Source organism: Aspergillus thermomutatus (assembly GCF_002237265.1).
Source record: "Aspergillus thermomutatus strain HMR AF 39 chromosome Unknown NODE_15, whole genome shotgun sequence".
In the NCBI taxonomy this organism is placed as follows: Eukaryota; Fungi; Ascomycota; class Eurotiomycetes; order Eurotiales; family Aspergillaceae; genus Aspergillus; species Aspergillus thermomutatus.
This window is the reverse complement of record NW_020798063.1, coordinates 69,857-85,817: the sequence shown is the minus strand read 5'-3', so window position 1 is coordinate 85,817 and position 15,961 is coordinate 69,857. Positions and strand designations below refer to the sequence as shown.

At 50.7% G+C, this 15,961-nt stretch overlaps 7 protein-coding genes across 7 annotated transcripts; 3 read left to right on the top strand and 4 right to left on the bottom strand.

Annotated features, from left to right (window-relative positions):
* Positions 1–6: 6 nt before the first annotated feature.
* Positions 7–478, top strand: CDV56_107690 (uncharacterized protein; the record flags this gene model as incomplete). Its single annotated transcript, XM_026761309.1, has 3 exons — positions 7–42; positions 93–165; positions 243–478. The coding sequence occupies 3 exons, from the start codon at positions 7–9 to the stop codon at positions 476–478; spliced, it is 345 nt and encodes a 114-aa protein (XP_026617929.1).
* A 518-nt stretch (positions 479–996) lies between these two features.
* CDV56_107630 (uncharacterized protein) lies at positions 997–1,815 on the bottom strand (the record flags this gene model as incomplete). Its single annotated transcript, XM_026761249.1, has 3 exons — positions 997–1,583; positions 1,652–1,718; positions 1,780–1,815. 3 exons carry the CDS (start codon positions 1,813–1,815, stop codon positions 997–999), a joined length of 690 nt encoding a protein of 229 aa, XP_026617928.1.
* Positions 1,816–3,121: 1,306 nt separating this feature from the next.
* CDV56_107548 (uncharacterized protein) lies at positions 3,122–3,953 on the top strand (the record flags this gene model as incomplete). The annotated part of the gene is made up of 2 exons (XM_026761167.1): positions 3,122–3,196; positions 3,246–3,953. The coding sequence occupies 2 exons, from the start codon at positions 3,122–3,124 to the stop codon at positions 3,951–3,953; spliced, it is 783 nt and encodes a 260-aa protein (XP_026617927.1).
* Positions 3,954–4,540: 587 nt separating this feature from the next.
* CDV56_107468 (thioesterase family protein) lies at positions 4,541–5,577 on the bottom strand (the record flags this gene model as incomplete). Its single annotated transcript, XM_026761087.1, has 3 exons — positions 4,541–4,801; positions 4,861–5,398; positions 5,462–5,577. The coding sequence occupies 3 exons, from the start codon at positions 5,575–5,577 to the stop codon at positions 4,541–4,543; spliced, it is 915 nt and encodes a 304-aa protein (XP_026617926.1).
* A 1,418-nt stretch (positions 5,578–6,995) lies between these two features.
* On the top strand, positions 6,996–8,318 carry CDV56_107348 (uncharacterized protein; the record flags this gene model as incomplete). Its single annotated transcript, XM_026760967.1, has 1 exon — positions 6,996–8,318. One exon carries the CDS (start codon positions 6,996–6,998, stop codon positions 8,316–8,318), a length of 1,323 nt encoding a protein of 440 aa, XP_026617925.1.
* Positions 8,319–8,857: 539 nt separating this feature from the next.
* Positions 8,858–10,718, bottom strand: CDV56_107233 (sugar porter family MFS transporter; the record flags this gene model as incomplete). Its single annotated transcript, XM_026760852.1, has 5 exons — positions 8,858–9,071; positions 9,145–9,284; positions 9,343–9,700; positions 9,755–10,185; positions 10,278–10,718. The coding sequence occupies 5 exons, from the start codon at positions 10,716–10,718 to the stop codon at positions 8,858–8,860; spliced, it is 1,584 nt and encodes a 527-aa protein (XP_026617924.1).
* A 1,674-nt stretch (positions 10,719–12,392) lies between these two features.
* Positions 12,393–14,179, bottom strand: CDV56_107072 (Hsp70 family protein; the record flags this gene model as incomplete). Its single annotated transcript, XM_026760691.1, has 9 exons — positions 12,393–12,616; positions 12,689–12,824; positions 12,873–13,068; positions 13,127–13,233; positions 13,293–13,398; positions 13,455–13,710; positions 13,761–13,830; positions 13,884–13,928; positions 13,982–14,179. The coding sequence occupies 9 exons, from the start codon at positions 14,177–14,179 to the stop codon at positions 12,393–12,395; spliced, it is 1,338 nt and encodes a 445-aa protein (XP_026617923.1).
* Positions 14,180–15,961: the final 1,782 nt, after the last annotated feature.

The window sequence follows — 15,961 nt, the reverse complement described above, 5'->3', positions numbered from 1 at the left end:
GACATCATGCCTATGACCTGGAGCCACAAAGCTGATGCAAAGGTACGCCGCATTTCGACATGCTTAAAGAACACCAAGACTGACCGTAACAGCTTTTCCTCGGCGTCCTCAGCACGAGCAACATTAAGCCTGACTACGAAGCTCTTGCAAAGTACATGGGACCTGGTCAGTATCCCCACAAGTCATATGATAGGTACAGGAAATATTCAGGAGCGGAGCTTGCTGACACGAAATGACCACAGATTGCACTGTCAAGGCTATCCAGCACAGAATTGGACGCCTCAAAACAGATGCTGGGGTTGTCGTCGCTGCCGACGGTGACTCTTCGGCCCCTGCTACTCCGGAGAAGCGCAAGCGTGGCCGCCCAAAGAAGGATGCCAATGGTGACGCCGCGGAAAAGGATAACGCCAGTCCTAAGAAGGCTAAGAAAGAGGCCGTGAAGAAGGAGGAGAACGGTTCTGCTGTCGACGGCGCTTGAGCTTGTCTGTTTTGCTTCTACGTATCGGTTCTCTGGTGATGAGTGTTGCTCTCGTACTTGTGATGTTGCGTTGTGTTCTGGTTTTGTAGCTGGTATCTATGGTTTATGGGGGTGAGCCCGGTCTTTACGCGGTGCCTGTGGTACTGGCGTCTTAGGGTAGTCGTTATCTGGAATATGACTTGGGAATTGAATCGTTACGTTGAGTTTGCTGCGCCTTCCACTGTAGGTCCTGGACTCTGGCAACATTGTGTAGGCATAGCATGCCCAGTCTGTTAATCCAGCTGGATTATGCCCCCTCGCCGTGTTCCGCGGCAGGGTCGTTTTGCGTTTACTTAGTACAGTAAGAACTGCTCGTTCGTGACTTTTTGACGATAATAATCATGGATTGCATAGCGTGGTTGTTACTACCTTAGGTACAGGAAAGAATATGTAGGGCCTTGCTGCCTTCGCAATCTCCAAACCAGCGATCAACTCCCAGGCACATGAACCAGAAACACGAGGAGACCAGCAGAACCAAATCAAGCAAAGCTCATCATGTCCATATCTTCTGTTTTCACACCCGCCTCGTCAGGAAGTAACTCCGAAGCAGAGCTCTCAGGATCATCCTCTCCCTGCTCGTCGTCCTCGTAGCTGACCATACCAGCGGGGAGAACGCTCGCCTTGCGGGAACGTTTAGTAGGAGTGCTTAGATTACCGAAAGCAGACTCGTCAGATATCTCGGTCTTCACGAAGCCACTCTGGACCTGGGCTTGGTTTCCTGAAAGAGTGGGTTGGAGCGGTTTCTTCTTGGTCGGCGTCTCGATCTCGTCCTCACCCATCTCCATCTTGACCGGACTGATGACGTTCTCCTCGTTCTTGAGAGGGTTGGCGTTCTCGTTCACATCAGCGATGGCACCGACCTTTCCACCGCGCTTGCGCTTGGTGGAGCTAGGGGTCTTGACGGGGGTAGCGGTCTTCTTGGCCTTTTTCGGGGTAGACGTTTCGCTGCCTGTCTTGCCACCAATGCTGAAGCCGTCACTTCCGAAGGCCTTGACGATCTGGCGCATCTTGACGAGACGTTCTCTAATGGCGCGAGGAGTAGGCTTTTCATTCTCATCGGTACCGGCTGCTTAGCGTTAGTGGTTGTCATATATGAAGTTCTAGATTGGAGGGACCTGAATGGTAGGAACTTACGCCAGGCAGAAGCGACCTTGTTTGTGTCGACAGATAGGTCATGAGTCTCGAGGATTTTAAGCAGAAGCTAGTGTTTGAGTCATAGTGTCAGTCTTGGTTTCCATAATGAGGAGAGAGTAGGTACTCACGAGCTGGTCGTTCTCCGGAGTCCAACGCATAGGCATTGTTGCGGTTGAGACTTGAGAAAGTTGAGTAGAGTGTTTTGCAGAGTGGAAGAAGAGGGCAAGTGAGTAGCTAAAGGGTATGATGAAGAGGTAGAGGAGATTTGAAGAGTAAGAGTAAGTAAGGAGAAAGCTGTGTAGAGGTAAAGAAAGTAGATATCAAGGTACGTCAAGGTGAGAAGAGCAAGAAGGTGAAGAGTTGAGGGAATGTGTTGCAGAGGAATACCGAGAGAAGAGGAAGAAGCAGGTCTGAAGCCTTTTCTCTCTCTGAGTCTGTAGCTGTGGCAGTGAATATCCCAGGTCTTAAAGTACAGGATCATCCACTTCTCACTGGTGTTGTTGTAATTCCCTCATCTAAAATTCTGGAGGATGACAGTCTGTGGTAGCACACCACACCCTTCCCAGGCATTTTGTATGCTAGAGTTGTCATCTTCCACAACCTACTGTATCCCAACCAGATCACCTATACAACACTTTTAACATCATCCATCTGTCACTTTACTTCCTTACAGCAGACAAGCGGTGTAGGGATACAATCCAGCCCAAGTCCTCAAATCCACGAGTCATCGCCAGAATCCTTCCATCTTGGCATCATCACCGTCCAGGATGTTCCTGCATCTTTGTGTGTCTGATGGATCTATCAACTATCCGCACATCTAGGTATGGGTGATGGCGTTAGATTATCTGCATCGGATGTTTGATGCTTTCTTCCCGCTCTTGTGTTTGGTCAATTGTTGGTGATCGCCATTGGTTTAAGTTCAAGGATTTGTTGCCAATGCGCATTTACAGAGTCTCGAGAACTACAACATTCAAGGCGGATTGCAGGGGTTTTATCCTTTTACTTGTGGGTTCAGAGCTCATGTCTCTAAGTTTCTGTCTACTGCTCTCTTCCCCTCCTTATCAACTGCTTGGTGCTCGGATCACCACTTCTACTTGTACCTGTACTCGACCAGGACATTCACAGACTATCTCTAGTCTACATCATTCCTACAACTTGGCAATTTTGACAGAGTCCCCCAGTGTTGTGTGTTGTAATTATGCCCTTTTCTCTCACCTTCTAGTCAGTATGCATATAAATCAGAGGGAAGTCTGTGGCTGACCACTTGAACTATAGGTCTCTTTTGTGATTCCTGCCACTACCCATTGCCATCTCCAGAAACACACTTCTCTCGGAATCCCTATAAATGTCCCTGGGCTACATAGATGCCATCTACTTTACCTAACTTCAAGCAATTTGCACCGCTATTCCTCACAACACCCCCTCAAGTACAAGTACCAACCCCCAACTCTCCTCCAAGATAACGACAAAATGGTCAACTGGAAAGCCAACGAGTCCACCGAACGTCTGATCGCAGTGCTCGTCGCAGCTCATCCAGGCCTAAAGGTTTCTACCTTCTTACCCCAAAATAAACACCAAGCTTACCGCCCTGCAGCTCGAATACCAAGCAATGGCCACCCTCTTCGGCCAGGGAGCCACCTACGACGCCATCGAAGGCCGCTTCCGCCGCTACCGCAAAATGGCCGACGAAATAAAAGCCGAAGCACTGAGCAGGGGCATCACCGAGCTACCGCGCGGCCGGAATAGCACCACAGGCAACAGAAGCGTCACACCGCGGACCCCGCGCGGACCACGCGGCGGAATCACCAAACCCTCCTCTTCCAACGGCACCGGAAGAAGCAGGAAGAGCAATGTCAGCCAGCTGCTCTCCACTCCGACCCAACGGGGACAGGGCAGAGGTGGTGGTGGCAGCAACAACGGCAACGGCAACGGCATGTCGTTCATGGAGGCGATCTTCCTCGACGACGGGGTCTCGGAGGAAGACAGCAAGGTGAAGAATGAGGCTGCTGAGATACTCACGGGGCTTGTGGATAATTCTGCGGTCGTGCATGATCTGACTGTTGCGAGTACGCCCAGTGCCTCGTCTGCTTCGGTGGCCTCGATGAAGATGGAAGATGTCGCGGAGAGCTTCTCGTCTGCGTTTGGTGGTGCTGTTAAGCAGGAAGGTCAGGGGATCGGTCACGTCGCTGCGGGGGATATCGATGTGCCTGCGATCGAGCATGATGAGTTTGATATGGCGGGATTGTACTTTCATGGCCATGGGGGGTACGACATGGATGACATCTATGGTGGGGCTGCTTGAGTACTGACTGGATAGCGGCTGGAGCGGTTGATCAGTGTCCAAAGTTAAGTAGCAGGAATAAATGGAGGGGAAATATGAGCTGGATTGGGGGATGGAGGACTAGACCTGTGCTTTGCGTGATGAGGGTACATTAGGTGGGTGGCAGCAGGGAAAGATGTGACATGTCACAACACAGAGGAGTCATACATTAGTAGTCGTGCTGGTGTCATTGCGCTTTTTCCTGCTTTGTGCATGCATTAGTCTAGAAGAAAAGTCTGGCCCTCAGTATGTTAGTACTTTTTTTGATTGTACTAATCCTTCATTTCAAAAAGCTGGCCCTAGCCCTAAGCCCTATGCCCATTTCCCAATGGAGAACATGCTGTAAGTTAAAGGAGACAAGTGACTAGACAATCTCAGAGCAGCTTGCAATTGCAGTAATCAGCACAGGTGTCTGTCGAATACCTCAAGCGATCCCTGCTTCCAATCTCTCGTGCTGGAAGGCAGGCTTCTTCCTGTAGCCTGTGATATTAAATATATAGCTCGACCATTACAAAACGAGGGCACAAGGTGAGACGAACAAATCTGCGTCCGAGCCGAAGAATTCCTGGCTACATCTTAGCACCCTTTCGTGGACGAAGCTCTGATATATACAGGACATGGTTGCTGAGAGCCAGAATATCGCCGTTCTCTGCCAGGATCTGGATGTTTACATCATAGCGGCCATTGGACACCATGTGCGAGTTCGACCGGATCATCACCCATTGCGTGGACGGGTCGGGCCGTTGCTTGAATTCAACGGAGAAGCAGAGTGTAGACAGTGCGTAGCGGTTGTAGAAGCCTGGTTGGTGGGTTGCAGCAGGCTGGAGGGGCTGTTCGAGTCGGTCAATCAGCTTTCAGCCTCGTTTGGTAGATCTCCGTGTGCACTCACCATATCTGACAGCAAGGCTAGATGCAGAAAGTCGGAGACCGTCGACCCATCGCGGAAGGACAACCAGACCTCGCGGTGATGCCCCCCCAGTCGATGACCCCAGAGCCCATTTGCAGACCTCGGCGCTACCCAGTGTAGTTTCCGCGTGACGGGAGTCGCATCAACCACTGGGTCATCGATGGTGACGCACTCAGTCTCACGCGGAGGAGCAGGGATCCTCAAAGCAGGGTCGCTTGCCTGCGACAGACCTCTTTCCTTGGACAGATCACCGTATGTGAAGATTCCGACAGTAGCGGGAGGTTCCGGCTTCTTCCATAGCGCAGTAGGAGAGCGTACCAGTTCCACGTTGACCACACACTGCCGCGGCGAAACACGCAAGAGCTTGCAGGTGATTGAGACCGGGCCAGGAGGAACCATACTCAGGAACTGAACGAATGCATGCACGGGGTCGGGAAACCGTCCATCGCCGAGCTCCGCAACGATGAACTTCTTCGCCGCGGACAGCATCAGTGCGTGCAGGAAGCCTCCTAGTACGGAGCTGTTCTAGTCAGCTTCTGAGCTGCTGGGATCCATCATCACAGCGCAAGTCGGCTAAACGTACTGCTGGGTAGTCCATTCCTGGGAGACACTGGCCAGGAATCTGTGGGGGTTTTCTTTATCCTGGTAGACGGAAGAGACCGCTTCCAGTAACGGGGAGGAAGACGGTCGCGATTCCATGGCTACAAGCAAGACAATGACGGCCTGGAAGTGGGGAAGATTCAACGACTAGATGTGTGTCCGGGTATGTATGGTTTTAGCGGTTTGAGACTCCAGAGTAAATCCAGCGCTGGCTATGTCAGTTATCAAACCTTAAAATCCCAGCAATCGATAATTAAAACTGCAAAAGCAAGTTTGAGCGTCCTCCTTTTCTCACTCTCCCAATATTAGTACTCCGAGAACGGCGCTCCTGCGCAGGAAATAACCGACAAAGCTGTATAGATAGGGGGGTTCTATTCGATACCAGTTCGTCAAAGATAATGGAACTTGGCTAATCCAAGCGACTCTGCTAGCGCCATGAACATCAGATTCAATGCGTAGGCGAAGCAGCAGTGAGCCCCTCGATGTCCTCAGCAATTGAGCCCTGCGAACGAACTAGATCTGCGCTTGGAAAGGGGAGTGCATGGACTAGGTATGGAGCAGATCGCAGCCGAGGCAGTATTTTAACCGTACAGCGTAACGTCTCCGTATCGATTGACGATCGCTAGGCCCAGATGGCGGTCCTGGAATGTACTCAGGGGCATGAACGTATGCAAAGGGAATAAATACAAATCCTCAGATTAAGTTGAGGAATTGTATGCCAAAGACATTCCGATCTAGAGCGGATAGAGATCTGGATATGACGATGATGATGACGATGATGATTGATATCGATCATGATGGGTCTTCCTGAGTCTGTTAGTCAACGGATCCATAAGTTCGTTTCGGTGACTGATTCTATCACCTCAAGATGCATGAGCAGTCGTACGATCGGATGCCCAATTCCAAGACATCGAGTCCTCAACATGGATCATAAGATCGTCCAGCATCGTTGCTTTTATGTAGGAAGCTGCCTCAATCCCAGACTTTGCTCATCCTCCGAGTCTTTGCCCAACAATTGATAGAACTTCGAGGATATTCATTATCATCAATTGTCAGAGTTTCTTACACTCTTACTCAACGATCATCACGTGTTCTCTGGGACGCGAGACGCGGTACCACGCGGAAATCCCGGCGATAAGTACGTTCGTTCGTATTTTAATGGGGTATGGACCTAACTATGGGTAGGTAGGTATTATTATCAGATGATTAGTCGGAAAATTTGCAGGAGGCAAATAACTACCTTCCGTACCGATACTCTACTCCTACGCTAGCTAGCACTGTTGTCTAACTACGGGAGTTACTCCGTACTGGCGAGATTTTTCCCAGTTTGCGGTGCCCCGATCGCTCGGCTCTCCCGCCCGTACTCCCTATATCCTCCCTCGCCTCTCGCCTTTATTATCCTCCATTTCATTCCATCCTTCCTTTCTCTTTCCTTTTCTTTTCTTTCTTCCCTTGTCCTTTTATCGGGCGGCTGGGCTGGAATAACAGGAAGTGTGGATGAGGAAGGTTTACGGATAATGACGGACAGAATGATGCTCAGCCATCCCCTCAAGCACCGGTCGGGCCTCACACCGCAATCCCCGTTCCACCACCAGCACCACCAGCACCACATCCACAATCCCTCAGCCTCGACCGCCAAACCGCCCTCCATGGTGATTCCCTCGACACAAATACAGGAACCCACTCAATTACCGACCCCCAATCATTCGGGGCCGACCGCAATGCCAGCAGACGAAGATGGCAACGACGGTTCGCCGCAGGACTTTTCCGGTCGGGGGAAACGCCTTACACTCCCGGAGCAAAAGTCTCTCTTCCACCTCTGCGAGCAGTACATGAACCGCTACGACGCACACGAGTACCCGAAGAGCTTTTGGATGAAAATTTCTGAGTTACTCCTCAAATCCACCGGTCGGAAGTACTCTTGGCAGTCGTGCCGGCGACGGATCCAGCAGTACGTCGAGAAACGAAAGGCCTTCTGGGCGGCGTTCGACGCCGACAAGACCCTCCCAGATCTAGGCGATATGGACGAGGACTTGGCCTCCGACATCGACGACTGGATGACGCGGTGCGAGCTGCGCGTCGAGAAAGAGGAGAAAGAACGCAGGGAGAAGGTGCAGCAGTCCGAGCTCGAGCAGGCGGAACTCGCGCGCGCCCTCAAGCTGCAGCGGACGTTCGAGTGGGCGAAGAATCTGCCTCCACCAGAGGAAATGGAGCGCCAGCCGAGCCACTGGGGAATGCCTCCGCATCGATTCGTCATCATGGACGGCCGATTGCTTCAGGGTCTTGATCTCGCGTTCCATCTGTCCAAGGTTCGGCCGGACGAGAGCCGGCAGTTGGCGCTCGACGCCGTCATGCTCCACGGCGAGCTCGGCCACCCACAACCAGCACACGACCAGAAACCGAAGCCGGATCCCTCGGGCCCTCCCCTCGGAATCTTCAGCCCCTGCGACAGAAAGCGGCCGCACGATGCCGTCGACGGCGCCGCCGCCGCCTCAGAGCGACCCGCGCGGCGTCCCCGTACGGATCTCGATCCACACCCCCAGCTCCAGCCCCGGGCTCAGCCTGGGGCCGACGACAAACCCTCCGAGAAGAGAGAATCTCCTGCTGCCATGCTGGCACAGAAGAATGTAGACCGCATGGTCAACAGCCTCTGGTTGCAGTTTGCCAAGGGCATCGCGCCGTACTACGAGGAGCATCGGGACCAGCCTCAGACGAACAAGCAGTTCGGACTGGTGCTGTATGATCTCTACCGGGATCTTGGCCGGGCTTTCTCGAAGGCTGTCAACCGACTCGTCGATTTGGATTGGGATTCCGAGTACGAATCCGAATCTGAGGATTGATTTCTCTTTTTTCTCTTCTTGATCTTTCGGTGGCATTCTGCTTTTGTTGATATGTTTATGTTATGTTGATGGGTTCTGATATTTTCCTCTCTTCATGTTCTCTTTTTTTTTTTTTTTTTCTCTCTCAGTGGTTCATCTATTTGCATCTTCCCATGCGCACCAGACTGGCTAGAGATACCCATTGCATGACTGTCCCGTTCAGCGTTTCTTATGATGATTTATATCTGTTCCATTCCACAGCGTTTCCTTTTGCATTCAATCATATAGACAGGCGGAGTTTGTGCAATCAATGACTAGGTATCTTTCTCCCATTTCTTTCCAGACTTCCAGATGAGCAATGGAGTGATCCTCCTGGTTTCAGTTTCATTATTATACTAAGTACTTTGCACCCTCGAACTACACGGTCATAGTCTGGTGCAGGCTCTGCAACTTTGCCATTGAACATATGCACCACCACTCGGAGGTGAAGACCTTCGACTCGGCATGCACAGGCAGGCGAAAAGCCACCATCATACGGATTATTTAGACCACAGCAAAGTCTAGACAGCTGCCTCAGCGGCCTTGGTCTCCTCGACATCCTCCACCGTCTCGGTCTTAATGCCAACATCCTTGACGTGTAGACCCTTTTCACGAGCCTCTTTGATCAGGTGGTCCAGCTTCGAGTGACCGGGCTTGGTATGCCATGGTTTCGGTCCGTTCTTGCTAAACATCTCCTCCACTTCTTCGAGGGTCTTGCCGCAGGTTTCCGGGTAGCTTCAGGACATTGTTAGTGAATGGTCCGGTGCTGGAATGGTGCTGAATCAATTTCAAGGAGAAAGGCACTTACGTGAAGAACACCTGGACCGCGGCTCCGATGCACAGAACTCCGAATACGATGAACAGTTTCCATCTGATGTTGGCGAAGCCCGGGGGCACGAAGAGGCCGAGGGCGAAGTTGAACAACCAGTTGCCGACGGCAGCGATAGACTACGTAGGTCAATATGTTAGTGGAGTCGCGAAATGGGTCGAGGGGGAAGAAGCTTACCATTCCCGATGCACGAGTCTCCAAGGACCAGACTTCCGCTGCGTAGACCCAGGCGACGGGCGCCAGGGTCAGGGCATAGATGATGATCAAGAGGTAGGAGAATGCAATGACGGTGTGGGCCTTGGATCCTCTCACCCGGGTTTGAACGTTCAGGTTGCCGTCTACACCTTCCGGGACGTATTCTCCCGACGACAGAACTCCGCCCACGACGAAGTGGCAGGCAGCCATTCCCAGCGCTCCGTAGATCAGGAGGTTGCGCCGGCTGGTCTTATCGATGTAGAAGAAGATGACGGAGGTGAAGACAATGAACAGTGCGTATTGGATACCGGACGAAACTAATAGGATGTTTCCAGACAAGCTGCCACTCGGTTAGCCTTCAGGTCGCGATGCCTCGGAAATATGTCGGCCTTACTTTGCCATTTGGAAGACGTAAACGACGTAATATGTCATGACATTCGCTCCGGAGAGCTGCTGCCAGGCTTGACAGGTGAAGCCGGCCATGGTACGGCGCCACATACCGTTCACGAAAAACTTGCGCCAGCCCGGGGCTGCTACTCGCTCGGCTGCGAGCACCGTGGTAATTTCCTCCCACTCGGCAACCACAAGCGGGTCATCAACATTGCCGCCGGCCTGGATTCTGGCCAGGGTGGTAATCGCCTCCTCGGTGCGGTCGACCTTGGCCAACCAACGCGGCGATTCAGGCAGGAATGGCAAGCCGATCATCAGCAGAACACACGGGACTAATTGCAGGCCCCATGCCAGACGAAAGGAAGTCGAACCAGCAATAAAGGAGCAGCCATAGCCGACGAAGAACATGATGAAGATACCCCACTCGATTGCCAACTGTGGATTAGAACGCGTATTAGTGTCTTTCTCATCCAAGCAATATCACACGGTCTAATGGAAATGAAATTGAAGGGGGAGGATTGACTGACCTGTTGAATGACAATGATAGAACCACGCTTCTCCTTCTTGCTGATCTCGGCCAGATAGACCGGCACCTGGGATGAGGTAATACCCACACAGACACCGTTCAAAACGCGGCCAGCCATCAGCGTTCCAAAGCCAGACACACCAGCCTGGATAGCAGTACCAACCAACCACCAGAGACAGGCAAACATGATAGAGTCTCGGCGGCCGATCTTGTCGGAGATAGGACCAGCTATGATGGAGCCAACAACCGATCCTGCGGCGAGAGCAGAGTTGATAGCACCTTGGCGAACTCCATGCGGGTTGTCAAAGAATGCGACATACTGCTTGGTTCCAATGATCGCTGAGAGCGACGAAATGTCGAAGCCAAACAACATGCCACCCACAGTCGCAATCACAGCGACGAAGTAGACATTGTATATCTTGGGGGACGTTGGTAGCTTCATGGTGAACGCGAGGAGGACAACGCCCTTCTTGTCTTACAAAAGGCCATACACTATGGAGCCTACAGGACGGGTTTCTCAAGAAGCGGAGAAGGAGTCACCTTGAGGGTGAGGAAGCGCATCTTATACGGAGGACGGCCACACATGCCGGAGATGACCCGGCAGGCACGAAAGCCGGAGCAGATCGACCACGCAATAGAAAAGTCAATCGCTTAAACGTATTTATCCGCTCAGTGACTTCACTGGCGTGTCCATGTTCGACAAACCCTGCTCGAAACCACTGAGTCAAATCAGCCCATCAAGATAAGATCGCCAGAGAGGCGCCAGCTAGACAAGGCCAGCGTCACAATCCTAGGTTAGAGCCACTCGAGTCAGAGTTGGTTCACATCCTAGACCCGGCTATTCTCTTGATTGAAAAAGCTGCACAGACACACGAGAGGTAAGCACAACATGCCCACCGGACTTTGTCCGTCTTTAGGGAAATGCTTAGCAACACGCCCTGGAAGTGTCTTGTCGTCGGTGCTGATAGGTGCAACCTTGCCATCCCTGAGACATTAGAGTAGTAGTAGTAGGGTAGCAGACAAATATGGGGTGGCTTGGGGCCCCAGCCTAAAATATCCCCGTGTTTTCCACCCTGTTCGATAGGAGTATGCCACCAAGCGGCCCATTATTTTGTGGAGTTCCGGAACCTACACCTTTGGGGACCATCCGAGGGTTAATAGCATTTGGCTTTATATTAGCGCTGCTCTGCTGTTGGTGGAAATCCTCAGTCATTTTTCTTGGAGGTAGGCGGGGACAACAAGCCCAAGAACTATATAGAATCAGACAACCATCCGTCCAGGGTGTTGCTGGCATTATGCGATCTCGATTCTCGAGAGATAATGCTGGCTTTTCGCAGGACAGGTGGTGGTAAAACATGGGCAGGCCGGACATTCCTAAAGAGTACAAAAGAACTGTTAGCCTGTTCCCTTACGTCAAGTGGTTGACAAGGTGGCCGTCTAATGGTCAGGCTCACACTCTGAAAATCTCATTTTCTAAGAAAAACAAATATCTCCCCCTCCCCCCCAAAAGAGTAAGAGATGGCCGAATGGACCGGCGTTAGTACCGGGCCTTGGCCGCGCAAGGTGTCAACGCTAGCCCAGCCACACCATTCTGCTGTTGTGATGAAAGACATGTGTTTTCCATCCCAAGGTAAAGGATGTTTAGTGATGAAGATTTCTCAATAATGCCATCAACACACTCAGAAAGGACCTAGATGCAATAGAAGATCAGTGGAGTGATGACAGAAGGTCACAGAACCCTTAGGCAAGTCTCTCGGGAGTCGGGATCTCTGGGGTTGTGGGCTTGGGGCCCTTGTGGGGGTAGAGACGGCCCGCCACCGGCCCACACCCGGACTCACGCAGATCATCCACTGGATCACACATTGATTATATCAAAATGGAGCATTTTTTCTACTAATTTGGTTGGAATTCAAACTCCCCGGCTGAGTGTCATTCTACAAGTCCTGACTGGGGGAACTGGAGTCAGGCAGACTATCGACAGGACTTTTTGAGAACAGCCGCCTGGAAGAATTCAAACGCCTGCACCTCTCGACCATTGCTGTTACTAAATTTCTAATTGATTGCTTTACAGCCAGTGATATGAGTATTCAGGAATTCTTAAAAGCTAGAAAGCAATTCAGAAGGCACCACCGACAGAGACTCTGGCGAAGTTAACGGTTGTTTGCCCAACCGTTTGGCCCTGCGAGACGGCCCTGAACTGGAGGTCATCCTGGGCCCCAAAGGTGATCTGAATGGAATACTCCAAACAGTACTCCATTTTCCCGCTCGTCAGCTGGTGCTGGAACTGAGCAAGGTTTACACTGGCGAAGTCACACATGATCTGTGCGATGAGGTAAACACCTAGATTTCATGAATGGTAAGCATGACCCAACGGATTCACGCACATTGTCAGATTAGGAACCAATAACCCACCTGGGTGATCAACTCGCTCTGGGGGGGTCATATCATTACAGCCGTAGAGGTTGGTGATCTTAATCAGTGAATCACCTGAGCGGTGGATCACAACCAAGTCTTGCGTCACCGTGTGATTCTGGGCATATCTCTCACCCTTCGCAATGTCAGAAACAGCTTGATGGGTTTCATTCTTAGAACTCACCTTGGAAAGGACCCAGGAGACAAAGCGTGGGATCGCTCTGGTACCGTTCACGTCACCAAACGCCGTCATGTCATTATTGAGCCCTGGATGAAAGGGAGGAGAACGCTCAAAGCCGTAATGACGGCGGCATTTTCTTGTTGTTGGCTGAGGCCCTCCGAGTCCCCGAATCGCTGCGCCGAGCATGACCTTTGCTTGCCTGTGATGCAGTTAGCTTCCTTTCAAGTGAAAGGCCATCGCAAATGTAGGATAATTACGGGTTTGCTGGAGTGAGTACGGCCAGCTTGCCATCGACGGCAAAGGTTGCTGAGATTCTTTCCCGTAGGTAGGGTGACTGGCTAAAGCCGCCGACTGACACAATTTTCTGGATTTTAATCAGCTCTGGGGCCTTCATTCCAATAACAGGCTTGCCGTTAATTATACATTGATGATGAAGCGGCCAACCTCTTGGTTGGCGCTTTCAATCTGGTGGTGTATTAGCTGCGTAATCTGGCGGAGCACCGGATCGAATATTCCACGAAGGTCATTGCTGTCACTATCAGTCAGCCGTTCTCCAGGTATGTCGTCAACCGTGGAATTGCATACCTGGAAAGCAAAACGTCTAGGGTTTCTGGGTCAAAGAACGAGGGGTTGGGGTTGTTGAGGGCCATGTTCAGGCCAAGTCGATAGACCCTGTCCTCAGCCGAACAGCAGAATGTCTCCTTAATCTCCTGAAAGAGGACCATGAACTTACTGCCTGGGGCCTTTTGTGTGAAAGGCAAGTCATTGAACGCCGCCCCAAACCTCTCGGACATAAGAAGATAGAAATTGCGGTCGATGGCTGTGGCGCCACACATACCACCTGCTCACTTTCAGTGCCGACATCCACCCAATGGGCCTCAGGGGACTTACCAACGGCCGAGGTTAGTTCATGGAAGGATAAGTGGGGAGAGACCTCCGAGATCAGATAACTTGTCACGTCCTAGGCCACGTCAGCCAGGCCCAAGTAGTTCCGATATTGAGCGTTTGACTCACCACGGTGCCACCTCCACAGTCGCATATCAATACGCCATCACCTGGCTAAATGGTCAGGGTTAGCCAGGGTCCTCTGCGTTCAAGATCAGACCGCGCACCTTGATCTGAATTCCAGGTCCATAAGGTGGTATTGTTTTGAAAGTGGCAAGCGCTGCGGCTTCGGGCTCGCAAAGCATGTATATGGTATCATCCGGCCTGTCATCTCTTGGTCCAAAGCCTGCACGGATAGCAGCTTCCTTATATTCGAACTGCACCTGATCCGACCAGACCGCTGGCGTTGTAAACCAGAATTCCATATCGACATCACAAAGACGAAGATGAAGGCTTTTCTCCAGCTGCCGGCATGTGTGCACATAAATCTCCCTCAGAAAGTCTGTGACAACCTAGATGGCAACCTTTCCGTGAGGTAGCTTCATGATTCCGATTGCAGTTGCAGCCTCTAAAGCCTTGTCGTTAAACTGCGCTATATCCACACCTTTGTCCAAGAGCAACTTGGTCCAGGAAGAGGCCAATGTCCCTTGTTCAATCTGGAATCCCCAACTGTTTTTTCTGAATCGCGCGATCGTCTTGAGGATACGCTATCCTGGATGGGGCTTTGATGCGGTTCGCTTCCGGACGTCTGCTTGAAAAGTCTCAAGAAGTTCTTTGTTTTGGACTTTCGGTTTTGCAGCGCCAATCCTTCTTACTTTTTCTCCCAAGTCCCAACATACAAAGCAAAGTCTATCCACCCATGGTTTTCTCGCTTCGAATACGAGGGCCACTTGAATCATGATCCGCTTTCTTTGTCAATGGAGAAACAGGTCATTCCAGTCTGTCACTCAACACTAAAGAAATGACTGATCAAGACTGACTGTGTGGACTTCAATACGAAATCTCTTTGACATTCTGTCTTGGATATCATGTATTAGCAGGTCTGAACATTTTAAAAAGGGAATCTCTTTGTCAGCTTTGCCAGCTTAGCATAGTATGATTACTTAGAGCAAGATCCGCTTTCTTTGTCAATGGAGAAACAGGTCATTTCGGTCTGTCTCTCAATGCACAAAGAAATGACTGATTTTTATTGGAAGTATCCAGACTGACTGTGTTGACTTCAATATGAAATCTCTTCCGGGTTGCAGAATGCAGTCCAGCAAGGTTTCAGAAGGGTTCGACAAGGTCTCGGGATATGACCTTGATGAGGTTTCAAGCTACTACTGGAATATAGTAAGATGGAAAACCTTAGTAAGGTCTTAACTATACTTTTCATCAACTATCTAATTTAGCACCCCAAGATTAGGATCATTAGGGTGATTAGGGAGTACTAATGGGTTAGAAATAAGGAATCTCCTTTTGAGGGTGGTTAGGGGGGCTTTTTTAATAGTATTTTGTAGCAGTAGGGGAGCTCATCACCAGGGTCTCACATAGAATTTGAGACCTTGTTGAACTGTTTCTGTAGGAGTAATTTGAGACCTTGCTGAACTGCATGCTCAATCTCTTCGACATTCTGTCTCAGATATCATGTGTTAGCACTTAGCAGCGAAGATTTCAAAAAGGACTCTCTACACCAGCTTGACATAGTATAATTACTAAGAGCAATTCCTTCTGTCTGATCATTATAATTACTTTTAGCGAGTCAATCTGTCATCAAAGATCTTTCTACCTTACGATAACCCAACTTCTTGAGGAACAGACCGATAATTCCTCCACCATTTACAATGAGTCCCAAACCTAAAATCGTTGTTGGTGTTGACTACGGCACCACATACACAGGTACGCTATTCTCAACTCGAAAAATATGCTTGATCTGATCGAATCACGCAAAATAGGCGTCAGCTATGCGCTTCTAGGGGGGAATTCTCTGACAGCCATCGAGATTGTCCAGGACTGGCCCAGTCCATGGGGACATGCCACTCACTCTTGAGACAAAGAATCTGCTCTTCTTCTTCTAAATTAATGTCTTGCTACTTGGTATGCCACAGCTCTGCTCTCACTTCCCCTGTTTCTTTGGCGTTTGATCAACCATCCTTGTTTATTCTGAACGATTAACAAAAAGTTCATCTTTACATTTTGCCAATTCCATACCCTACTCTTGGAGGCTA